The sequence below is a fragment of the Colius striatus genome, chromosome 12, assembly GCF_028858725.1.
Source record: "Colius striatus isolate bColStr4 chromosome 12, bColStr4.1.hap1, whole genome shotgun sequence".
NCBI lineage: Eukaryota > Metazoa > Chordata > Aves > Coliiformes > Coliidae > Colius > Colius striatus.
The window spans coordinates 13,851,384-13,864,670 of record NC_084770.1 but is presented as its reverse complement, the minus strand read 5'-3'; the positions used below and the strand labels follow the sequence as shown (position 1 = coordinate 13,864,670).

Sequence of the window (13,287 nt, the reverse complement as noted above, 5' to 3'; positions counted from 1 at the left end):
AGCAGAGAACCAACGAGGGACTTGGCTTCTTTCATAACAGGCCAGTTAGAGATAAAAGGAGAGTCAACTGTAAGGTTGCAAGGCCAAAGAGACTGGACATTCCTGGCAACAAGCAAGCTTTTAGATAACCACTGAGATCATTGCACCTCCTAAAGGGCTGTGCCCTTGCTTAAAACCAAAGAGCTAACAGTGCTCAATAGTTGGAGGAACTCAAGCACTGCAAAAGCCAAAAACACAGCCACAGCCTGAATAAGCAAATTCAGGCAGAGGCGCCAGCTGGCAGGTGGAGAGACCGATCAGGCAAACGGATGCTCTGTGCCTGCTTGCTTTTTCTAGGAAGCTCTAAGGAGATGAGAAAAGGCTCCTCAAACACGTGGGAGAACAGGTTAAAGACAGGAAAAGAGCTAACACACTGAAAAGAAAGAGTAGATCAGACATGTGAACACATTTATTCTTTAGGTTCCAGCCACAAGTATTCAAAAGTAATTAAAAAATGGGCCCATTTCCTAGCTCCATGTCTCCCAAGAACTTCTCCTCCTCTCTAACCCCATTAAGATCAGATCTCCTATAGAGATAGCTGCAATGCATGTTTGCACATAATTTACTAATGGAAGAAACATCTCAAAAAGGACAGTGGAGCATCTGGTTCCAGGAATCTACATTTCGGTAATTAATCTCTTTACTGTTAAGGCTTAGCCTCAAGGAGTTAATTTTATCACAGAAGTCACAACTTGTGGATGACATCAAGGTAACACCAAACCGTTATTGAAACACCAAAGAAAATGATGAGAAATCGATGACCTGTTGTTCAAGTTCTAGGACCCTAGTTTCATAGCTAATCACCGATTGCTCCAGCAAGGCCACACACATTTTCCACTCTAACTTCATGATTTTTTGTTTTTTGAGAGAGATAGAAACATGGAAGCAGCACAGAATTACACTTCTGATCCATTTACAAGTCAAACTTTTATTCTGCTGGATTTGCGTATGTATAACTGAAAACTGATTCTGACAGTCTCATCTTCAAGTCAGTATCAATACTAATGAAATGAAAATGAGCACAGCAGTTGACAGAAGAGAAATGAGGAAAAACAAACACCAAAGGCATGATGTGTTCAATTCAATTGGTTCCACACACTGTATTCAGAGTGATCCCTGAGGCAGAAAGAAGCCTGACAAACATTACAATGCCTATTTTTCATCGAAAACCACACACAGAGGTTCTATTATGTTTTAAGCTAACCACAAATTGGCAATAATTATTAACAGACTGCAACTGTAGAGTAAGATATTGCATACAAATTCTTTCTATTTAGACAGAACATAACATTTTGTTCTGAAGAGGCACCAAATCAACAGGATGAAAAAAGCAAATTTTCTACATTATATATTTATTTACAGAATTCCCTAAGTTTAAAGTAAGAGTCCTGGCAAAACTGAAATAACTGAGCCCTAGAATGACAAAGGAATTGATTTCTTCCTGACTGGAAATGTGTCCATGTATGTACAGCTGCCACACCTCAACGCAGGAGATCACGGTCCCCAGTCTGAGCCAGCTTCAGCTAGACTAGACTTGGAATAACGTCTGAAATTATGTCAGACCCTTGTCACCCAAAACTTCCTGAAGTATTCACGTGACATGCTTTTTGGTGCTGAATCCTAATCCTTTTTCCATTGTGGTGTTCCTCACTCTAATCACTAATTCAGGCTAGAAGGCTTAATTATTCAAGGAAGTGATTCAAAAGCTGAAAGACCAGGAATTGCTCATACATTTCCTAGACTCTGTATCCTCCCTCATCTCCCTTATCTTCAAACACTCTGAAGATTCCACACCTGTTTCTGTACTCCTGAAACAACAGTACTCTCATAAAGAAGAGTTAAGTTACTTGAGTACTTTGGGGGAGAATGATTTCCTTGTTTCATTTACAAAACCAAACCTGCCAGTTATTACTAGCTGACAGTCTCAAATACGCTGAAATGCTTCTTACCCTTAGAAATTAAATCCTCTGTTTTGCTTTTACTAAGCTTTCCTTGGTTAAGAGAACATCAAAACCATTTGCTTGTGTTTGTCCAGTTCCTTTTAAGCCATAGGAGGCTTAGCAATCTGGAACTAGTCTGAATTCACCCACACATTGGCTGTAGTCATCTAGTAGTCATGAAGGGGTGAGGTCTTTTGTCAAAAGCCAGGAAATGTAATCTAGAAGACAGAATCTCTTGAGAGTTTTTAGAAATCAGGTGGCAACCCCCGTGGGAGGCACAGAAAAAGATGAGATCACCTATGCTAGCCACACTGGGTTCTACAGCACACAGTAATCACAGTTCGGTTTACACTACAGACGTACTCACAATACCTACTGCACAATTTAGCTTTCTGTCACTGCTGATGGTGGAATAGTTCAGCAGCTGCTATTAAGTGAAACAACTCCTGTTGCACTGTGCCATGTTACTCCAGTTTGCTGGCCAGAGATTGTTGAGAGGCTGCTGATCAACAAAAACTTTCCATATGTATTACAACCAAGTAATTCAGATAGACAGAAGAGTATGAAGCATGGAGATAAAATGCTCAGAGATCCATCTCTCATGAGCAAATTGCATAAGGCTTTTATCTGAAATGTGCTGAACTGGAATTCTGATTTATTTAAACTGTGTTTAGATCAACTGTATTAAGACTACCGTTGTAAATAAGAAACTTCATGGAACTAAGAAATATCACAAACAGTTGTGCCACACTTCATTCAGATTCAGTCCACTCAGGAGAAAAATGGACTGGATTTATCCTGAAGTCAAAAGCAGAGTTGGTTTTCCACTTTGGGAAGGAAAGGAAGGGAGGTTAACATCAGTAGGAAGAAGCACACTCATTGTGAAGGAAAAAACCCAAAGCTTTTGATAAGGCCAAGGAAGGAGGAAAAAGCAGTATGAGACTGTCCTCACATGTCAACATAGAACAGTGGTGACTTGTCCTCAAAAATAAAATCTTCCCAAATTTTAGCAGCATTATGTATAATTAATTTCAGATGAGATGAAATGAGGTTTTTCACTTGGCTTGTCTCTTTTCCATATCTGAACTCTTCCTCTCTCCCAGACTGTTTTTGCCTCGACAGGTCTCCCTCCCCTCTGTGCCTCTCCCAGCAGCTTTTACTTTGGCAGCACTTCTAGTTGGCCGGCATTCTCAGCGGGCCCCAATTTCTTTATGGCTCCTTTCCTCGCTCAGCGTACCTCTCACAGGGCATAGATGTTTCCAAGTGAAATCAATATCCCCACGTTTGTAGCCAAAGGCCTGAAATGGACTCTGGACTCAGATACATGCATTTAAATCCAGATCAGCTCTTGGAGGATAGCGTACCTACAACAGTACAAGAAATGAAGTCCAGCCCGGCTCTAAGTGCTTCAGCCAGCAGTGAGTTAATGGCAGTGAGGCAAGGGCTGAGGACTGGCACTGACAGCATTTCCTGAAAGCATGAGTTTAATTTACTATTCCTTTGTACGCTTCTCGAACCAGCTGCAGCTCACCATACTTGGCAGAACACAACTGGTCTGTGAGAGCCTGGGCCAAGGACAGTGCATACATGTGAAGACAACGAGTGCTGCTGCCACGGCTTCTCAGCCAAGGTGTGGTAACATGCAGCATCACTGCTTCCAGTCCATTTCTGTAGATATTAACTGTCAGCCCAATCCACCTATACAACCTGGGTAGCAGAGTGCCATGAGCAGTCACACACATCCCATTACCACAACACCTCACTGTGGGAGGTAAAAGACCAAATGATTTGAACTGAGTTACAAGTTTGGAACTACTTGCACCACCCAAGATGCACATAAAAACCAGAATGTCTCTGAAAACAGACCTAGAGGTTGTTGGTCAGGAATATATGTACGTGTATATATAAGTGTTTCACATTTCTGCCCAATGCTACATTGTCTACTTAGAGCATTAAACCAAATACCTCTACTAAATTCTGTGCTTCTGAATAAGAAATCACTTTCAAAGCATTTTCTGGAAGTTTCCAGAACTTCAAAAACACTATTGTGGTTATTCTAGATGGTTCATCCTGTGCCTAGCACTTGGCATTTAAACTTATGTTCACCTCTTTCTTACTACCCAGCATTTATATTTCCCTTATAATTTATTCAAGTATTTAATATTGTGATAAACACAGGAAAGCAGAAAAATGTAAACGCAAGATGTGCCCTGATTGCTCATTTGGTACATGAAGACACCACACTATGTTAATACCTTAAGGTTCCTATAAAAATAGCTCAGCCAATTTAAAAATCCCAGAGCAGTTGGATCATTGGGATACATTTTTTTCACTCTTCAACCTTTCTCTGTTGGACTGGAATACTCTGACACACACATACAAAAAGCATGGAGGAAAGATCAATGAACAAATTGATGAAGGGAAGGGTGGAAAGCTGGTGTTTGTTACAGCTCAGAGCTAGAGTCAAGCAGATCTGTAGACAGAGCATCACAGAAACAAATCAAGCATGTGTGTGCATATATTTGCTTATAAATGTGCTTATTACACAGAGCGATGTGGCTGCAGATGGCTGAAGCTTGAAAAAAGTGGTTTGTTTGGGTTTGGTTTTTGTGTGTGTGTGTTTTTCTCTCTCTTTGCCTTCTTGGCTTTAGTTAAGTTACTTTGCCTTTCTATAGGTCCATTTTCTTCTCTCCCAATAAGCATTTTGAAAGCACATCTTAAATTGTGACTTTTGTCAAATGCCTAAAACCACAAAGCCTTCCCAAAGCACTCCCAAGGGCTGCTACTTACAGAGACTTTTCTGTGGCCCTTTAATTTATACCCTAACTCTTTCAGGTATGCATTGCTTGCAAACAAATAGTTTGCTGCTATTTAAAATAAATAAATAAATAATTCCTCTTATGTAAGAAGATGTTTTCATCACTTTAATACGTTGAGTCAACACTCTTCATAAGCTGTCATAAGAATCTGGTTAACAAATTCGTAATCATTTAATTCCACATACTGTCAAGCTATACATATAGCTGCAACACTAATAAGAAGTGAAAGTGATACAAAATGTTGTTGCACAGAATACTCAAGTCAGGTGGAGAAGATTGCTCAGTGGAAAAAAGCCCGTTCTTAACGTCATCTCTTTTTCAACCATATGCATACTTTCAATGTTACTACAACACTGAAGCATGAAAACAGACCCACATCTTGGGCTCATTCTCCTCTGTACCTAAGAAACTACACCCAAGAGACATAGCTGCTGCCTAAAACCCAAACCAACCATGTTTCAAGCACAGAACAAGCACTCTTGTGAGGAAGACGGATGCTGTCCTTCCTATGCTGCTCTGCCAACGATGGTGCCAAAGGAAAAAGTCAAAGGTAACAAAAACAGTTGCAAAAATGGCTCTGAAGTAGAACTGTGCTTTGTGCATCACTTACTACTTTTCCTCTTTACACTCTAATGTTATTAATTTATTCAAATACAGTCCTGTTTCTGTTCCTGCTGAGGTTAAGTGCCAAAGTGGGAGTTGATTAAGGTCAAATAAAGTTACATATGTTTATTATTGCTTAAAAATGTATTACACATTGAAGCTTCAGACTTGAGCTAAAAAAACCGAATATTTTGAATATTTCTTTTGAACTTTAGAGCTCTGAGTTGTCTGGCTTTCAAAAGACAATCCCTCCTCCACGACATCAGAGAAAGAGAACACCCTTCTCTTCCCATAGTTGTGCCTTATGCTGGCCTCCAAAAGCTGCTGCAAGCACTCCCCATTTGGGCACACAGACACATTCCCACCTACAAAAATCCCAAATCAGACATCAGAGATCTTGCAATTCTTAGAGTTTGCCATCTATTGATAGCATTGACTATGCCTATGGTAGGAATTTCTGGTAAATAAATGCCTTTAAATGAGGAGATGAGTGCACTGAATTATTTCAGTTAGAAACACAAAATTAACTCAGATTGTGCAACAAAGCTTAAGGACCACAACTCGTGATGTAAACTTCAATATTAGACTCTCAAAGACATATTTTATTATTTCTACTGCTTTTAAAAGACTAAAATTCATTTATAAACTAAGCAAGCTGATAAGCAGCTCAGGCCCAGCCCCAACTGCACACCTGAGCACAGCAACAATCCTGCATCTGTGCAACAGGGGACGCTCTCTTATTTCTTCTGTAACTGGAAAGAGTAGAGAAAACCTCTGCAAGTCATCTCCAGCAATGAAAAACTGAGTAAGGAGAGTAGTATCATCACCTTGCTGTTGCTACATTCAAGCTAACACATCAGTTCAAGTCACTGCATTTTATTCAGAATGCAAAACACTTTACCACATTTTTGCGCAGTTGGTTACCAAGGGCAGGGAGGTGGAGGGCTGGAGGATCATATCCTCAAATATCACACTTCCACAAAAAGCTCAGCTGCTGCAGCTCATAATAAATCATATGAAAACCAAAGAATGCCCCAATAGACAAAGATCAGCTTCTTTTCAAGTCACAAGTTGCAAACGCAAAGCATCATCCTAAATGCTAGTGCCCCCACTCCCAACATCAAACAGTTCCACACAACTCCACATACTAAATTTTCTTCCTTCAGGCATCTTCCTCTTCTGCTTTTTTCTTGCAGAAATAGCATGTATGGTCATTTGCATATACTCCACATAGGTTTTTAGCATCTTAAACCTCACCATCTCATGGATTTATTTTGAAAATAAGCTCCTACAGACATAGTCTTAAAGACACAGAAAACAACAAAATCAACTATTAAATGCAGTCACTGAACACATTGATTCTATTTCTACATCTAATTCAAGGTTGTTGGGTACTTATTTTGCATGTCTCAAGCAACTCCCAGGACTGTGCCCATGAGAAGATGATACACAATAGTCACTGACAAAGAATTTAAACTTTTGTCTTTCTGACATCTCTCACTGCCCTGTGGATCTAACACTGATTATTGATCTGCCTTCCCCAAGCACAAAACCCAATTTCTAAACCAACATGCTGAAGAGAAAAAAAAAAGTTACGTGAATAAAGACATCAATCTTCACTTTCTGCAAGGACTAGAATGCTAGAAATACCTGCTGTGATGACTAAAGATTTCCTATAGTGACTAGGAGGTGGCCGTTAAGCAATAGCTGGAGGCTGTACTCAGCCTTCTCCCTTTCATTTCTCCTCTGGTGCACCCACAGCATCTCCTGCTTGGACTGCCATTGGCAAAGGCACAATTGCTAGAAGAGTATCCTACAAGGACGTTCCCCTTCAGGGATTAACAAAGGAAAATGAGGCACATCTATAGAGCTATACACTTACTGGAAGCATTTTAGTGTAGACTGCTGTTCTCTCTGCCTCAGGATTGCTTTCCATATCAAAGCAACACTGAGATTTTACTTTTGGTTCACTCAGGACAAGCAAACTTACAAGACCACACAGTAAAGCCTGGGGGCTTAAAAAAGTCATTCAAAAACAAGGCATAGTTTATTTCCCGAAGTCAATACGAAATACTAACACCCTCAGTAGGGAGCATACAGCCAGTGGCCAGGAAATACATTTCAGATATTCTGCATCTTAGGATTTCCTTGCCTCTCTTCTCAGAGCATCCCAACTACCCACTGCCCTCAGACACAAAAACTCAGTAATCTTGTTGGGATCCATTTAGCTCCTGGCATTTGCACTATGTGCGTAATGACACTGTGAACTAAACACTCTTTCGCTAGTCTGCATGGTTGTCTCCACTATGTTATCCAGACATAAACTTCAATGATCTACAAGGGGAAAAACATGATCTGTTAGGACCATAACATGTTTTATGAAGGTCCAGTAGCTTCCAGCCCTCTTTATCATTCTGCTCTTTCAAGTAACATGAATTGTGGTGGAAACAGGACCATCTATTTTTGCCACAGAAGTACTCTGAAGCAGCACTTTCTTCTCAACTCGACAGGTCTCCACATCATCAGCAAGCCTAACTGCAAAGCTCAGTGGTAAATTATTTTAGATAACTACATAATGAACTGCTTCTAAAGGTAAAACACACATATCCTCAAGAGAAAGAAAGAGGTGCTAAGAACCCAAGGTGTCCTCTGCCTGGCAGCTTTCCGCTGAAGCACCTGACTGCACCTACATAAGCCTCTTGACAGGACTGAACTACTCATCATCCTTTTGCCAAAGGGACTGGGCAGGAGAAAATGTCCCCACAGATCTCCTGGTGAAAGGCAGCCTTTTATCAGGACAAACACCAGTGCCTTAACTGTTGCTGCAGGAAAAAAAGCCCCTGTTACTGTAATGGGCAGATGTGGTTGAGACTGGGAGGGGATCCCTGAAAGCTCACATCCCGCAGCAGGTAACACATCACCTGACCAGGGAGGCCTCAGCTCTGCAGGGTGGTGGGTAGCTTACACAGCTCCCTCCATGCTGCAGCAAAGTCTCACTTCTCTGACAGCCCAGAGACCTTTGCTGTAGCTCTTGCAGCCCCACTCTCCCGGGATTTACTACACAAAGAACTGCAACTTGTGTTGCTGATTGACCAGGTCTTGCTGTGGGGAGACTGGTACACTTTGCTGTCAGGACACCCAAGACTATCCTATTCCTCCAAGTAATGAAGCAAGTCACATTGATGATCCATACTCAGGCAAGCTACAATTTCCTCCAAGTCCTTTTCACTTCATGATGTTTGAAATTACTACCAAGAAGGACATAGTTATTTGTTTAAATGCTGTTGAGGTCATTCAACCAATAAGTGGAAAAAACATCTGGGAAAAAAAAAGTTTGTTTTCTAGGTACTGGATTTTAAAGTAAGAGAAGCTTAAACATTAGCTTCATGATGATTGAAATCCACTCTTTTACTCCTTACGACCATTAGCCTCCCCCACGCACTTGATAATACCCTTAGTTGATACATAAAGCTCTGCTTGGATTTGGTCCTAGCTGCTATAGTTGCCATGACTGCACCACACACCTCCATGGGCAGCAATGCTAAGATCTCATGACAGCTAGTAAATTTCCTAATGTTACTATGACCCAGTTAAAACTAAGTTACTGCCCTGTATGATACAGAGTGGTATCAGAGGGATGCACTTTGGACTTCATCATAACATACATTATATATAAAACCCAACATCTACCACTCAAATGATATTCACAAGCACCCTGACAAACTGGCAAGAATACTATCTGCAGTGTCTTGGTAATATTTTTAATCACATGAGAGTCACACAATACCAAATCATTGCCACCTCAGACCCAAAGCACTCCAGGGCTCTGAAAACACCATACGTGTATTTGGCAAGGAAGAGCAGAAATTAAGCAGTAAGTGTATTCCTCATTCTGAAACAGTGATTTATAATGAGCAACAACCCTATCACTTATTCCTAATAAACCTATGGCACTTATTTTATTCCCACCACAAAATAAAAGTAATTTAATTCAGAAAGAAAATGCTCTTGAAGATCAAGAGCCTTTCAAGTCTCCCCCCCGCCACCCCCTTAAAGAACCAAGGCAACTCACTAAACCGGAAAGCAGTGATCCAGCAAACATTTTACTGCTGCAAACAGTTTGCAGCAAAGATATATGGGAGTTTATTTGCATATAACTACATATAAATTCCAGCTGCATCCTGGGTGAAAGTAAAGACTTTTTGTTTTGTTTGGCTTTTGGGTTTGTTTTTGTTTTTATGATGAACAGACTTAGTAAACATTTCCTAAGCTGTCTGCTGTTTGGAATTCCAAGTCTGAAATAAAACATAATCACAGCACCGGCTCCAGTGCTGCTTATCTCACAGTGACAAAACCAACATTTACTAACAGAACATTTACTTTAAATAGAATTTATTTGTAGCTCAAAGCTTCACCTATAAAGTAAAATTTCAGCTCTGTTTGACAACAGAGACAGCAAATCTGCCAGCAAACTAATCTAGTGACTAATAGCCTGTCCATGCTCATTCTCTATAAATACATAGCTAAAGGAAAAAAATAAATCATGTAACATCTGTAATAATAACTCTGTCACTTCTCTCTGCTGATTAAAGTATACCATACCATTATGATGAGAGTCCTGGGTCTGCTCATTTCATCATCACTATCCAGCGGCAGAATTTCATGTGACAACTCCTCTCGTCGCCGTCGCCTGCAGATATGTGGACAGTTCCTCTGTACCACAGAACGAAAGGCTTGGAGCAGAACAATGCTGGCAGCACAACCCATATCTGCATCCTGAAGCCTACAAAATAACTTCTATGTTTATGCTATGTTTGAAAAACAGTGGCTCCTTGTCCCTGAAAACAGCCTACAGTGCAGCTGCAGCCAGCTCACTCTCCAATCGCTTCCTTGAGCTCTGATCATCTGATCACAACCAAATAGCTTGGATGCAGATAGAGGAAAGACTTGATCCACTGACACTGAAACACATGCAATATTACGATGCTTTTTTTCTCTCTCCCTCCCTCTCTGCTTCTGAATTCAGATGAGAATATGTGGTCCCTCTCTTGTACAATCAGTTTTCCCCTCTGATTCCAGTTTCATGGAATTTAACATATTAAAATTCCTAGTTCAAAAGAGCCAGCTGTTCATTAAGCACACACACAGAGACATCCACAACAACTGGCAGGATCAGTTTAAATACCTTTTTTAAAAAGTCATATGTAGCATAATAGCAAACATCTGGAAAGTTATTAGCTCTCATTATCAGCACTGCTGTTTGTAAAATACTTTGCCTTAGGGTGTTTTGCCACACGCACCAAAAAGGGAGACATTTAAGCTTACTGAGGCACTGGGGCTGTAATCTTTTCACTTGCAATTTTTCTGAAGCTCAGCAAGCTCATTTGAGTTGTAATTGTAACAAGTGGTAAAAAACCCCACAGAAATCTGGATTGCTTCATCCAGCTCACGCTAAAATAGCCATGGCTCAATGAGAAACAGCAGTGTGCTGCTCTGAAATGCCTTTCAATAGTGCAGTTGCTGTGTGTTCCCACACAAGTGTGCCTTCTGTAGACTAATACATTTTTACATCTACATGGGAGGCTTGTGTTGAGGAGGGTCTCTGCTGACTATAACAAACACTGACGACTTTCCAAGAAGAGCAAGAGCAAAGCATTTTAGTGTTTTATCATTTGGGATCCAGGCAGGGAGAAGCAGCTGCCGGCAGTCAGCAGTAACAACTTGCCTTCCTGGCTCCTGCCTGACAAGTCATTCAAAAAGCAGGCAGGGATCCTTAGCCATCACATGACTGACCTGGAAACACAGCAAGTGCTAATGGTAGAGAGCGTAAGATAATAGCACTTCAGAGGAAGTTAGCACTAAAAATATCTACAGAAAATGGATTTCTCTTACACATTAGGAAAACTAAGAATTTCCAGTAGGGTTTCCAGAGGAGCTGCTTTTAGTATAATCTGTATAACTTCATTATATCTGCACCCAAACCCATATTTACCTTGCATCAAAAGGCTTTGATTTCTAATGAAGGCCATGAGAGTTTTGTCATCAATTCCCATAGGGACACAAGCAATCTTATAATGTCTGTTAATGAGATCTTTGTAAACAATACTCCTCCTCCCAGTCTCAGTCAGGAACTGCACTGAAAACATGCAGTGGAAATACTTTCTTCTGGGCTTGATTAGAATTGTTCAGCGGTCTGGCAAAAGACATCATCATTTTAATTAAAGGACTTGCAGAAAAATGAAATCCTTTAAATGTTGTCTTTTAAAAGCAACAAACCCATTGCCATTATTTCTTGCCTTTGTCTTTTTGAGCAAACTGCTTTGAGTGCATATGGAAAACAGTCAGCAGCACTCAGACACTGCACAAACCCTCAGCTCTGCCAATGCACCCACCCAACTCTTTCCCCTTGGAACTCTCTAGGCACAGCCTTCATATGTTCACATGCTGTGCCTGCCGAGCCACCAGCATACCCTACAGAGGAGCCTCGCATCATGCTTATTACTTTGACTAATCACTAATGCGATTACAAAAAGCGCAGTGGCACAGCTGGGTAATTTCTGCACCCAATCAGCAATCCTGCCTACTGGCATTGCTAGTTTTCACATTTTCATCAGTACTCCTGATTTATTCCAGAACCGCAACTGACACCTTGGCCACACAAAAAGTACCCTTAGCAGCCTGAGAGTCCTACAGTCCACCTCAAATTCCAGCAGCAGCAATATAGGCCTGGATAAGACCTGTTGTTGGCTGTTACAGCAACTGCCCTGCTGTGTGGGGGCTGCTCACACATCTCCTCTCTGCCTGCCCAGCATCTTCTTTTACTCGCCAGTGTTCAGCTAGGAGAGCTGGCAGGGATTTTTAGGAAATTTGGTTTCCATAGCACAGCCCAACACTGTTGTGAATACACACATGAGCGTGTGTGCATACATGGAACAGCACCCTAGGGCTTGACCCAAAGCTTTGCTTCACTCTCAGTAAAGAATCCCATTCACTTCAGCAGTCTTTGGATCAAATTATCCTCTGCCAGAGGTGCAAGTGACTTCATTACAATTATCTGTGGATTAAGCTATTATTAGATACAAGTAGGAATGACACAATCTTGGCATTTTGTCTCCTAGGAGAGAAAAGCGACACTCAGTCCGAAAACAGGCAAACTGACAAGCCAAAGCCAGCTAAAAGTAGCCTTCAGGCCTTGATCAATATTCAAGAACTCAAGAAACAGCTAATGCCCAGGGGAAAAGAAACCACTGAAGAGCTAAAAAAGTCCTTCTGTTTTAAGGAAATCTCACAGAAGTGTAAAATATCATTGGAAAGGAAACCTCCCAGCCTAGTAAAAATGCCTGGACACACACACAGTATGAATAGCTTTGTTTTTCAAATGTAGGGATCTTATTAGCATACATTATGCTTATACACCAACTATCAACAGTGTGAGTTACTCTTACAGTGAAGCACCAAGCACAATTTTGTGTTAATTAGCACTTTAATCCAGAAGCTGAATTTAGTGAAATCTCCTGGGAAGCAAAATAGTCCTTTGTGCAAGCATCTCCTTAATTCCCCCTTAGGAAGACTTTGGCAACAACACTGGGCTAAGGATCCACACTGGAAGGCATCCACTGCCCACTCTTACACCATTCTTAACCACCACTTATTTCAGCTATGCTAAGTAGCTGTGTAACACCAACATGACGGTTTACAGGAATAGGCTGGGAAGTAGACTACTAAAGGTACCTCAACGAAAAATAAAAAGAAAAAAGAACTGGAGAGGCAAGACAGTTGCTTTAACTCAGATGACGTCAGTGACCCAGTCCTTGACAACTCTAAAGGCTGGATCTGTGCCACAGCAAAGCTGTGCAAGAGCGGGAGTGGGTCACACTTGCCATATC

General features: G+C 41.1%; 1 protein-coding gene across 7 annotated transcripts in view; it reads right to left on the bottom strand.

Annotated features, from left to right (window-relative positions):
* The window catches only part of DOCK10 (dedicator of cytokinesis 10), a 156,687-nt gene that overhangs the window by 119,280 nt on the left and 24,120 nt on the right, over positions 1 to 13,287 (bottom strand). For 5 of the 7 annotated variants that reach the window (XM_062005364.1, XM_062005370.1, XM_062005367.1 and 2 more), the window contains exon 1: positions 10,004 to 10,168. The exons of the other annotated variants lie outside the window; for them this stretch is intronic. In XM_062005364.1, coding sequence (XP_061861348.1) covers positions 10,004 to 10,168 — 165 coding nt within the window. Of the gene's footprint in view, positions 1 to 10,003; positions 10,169 to 13,287 lie in introns of those variants that run through there. 7 annotated transcript variants of the gene reach the window in all.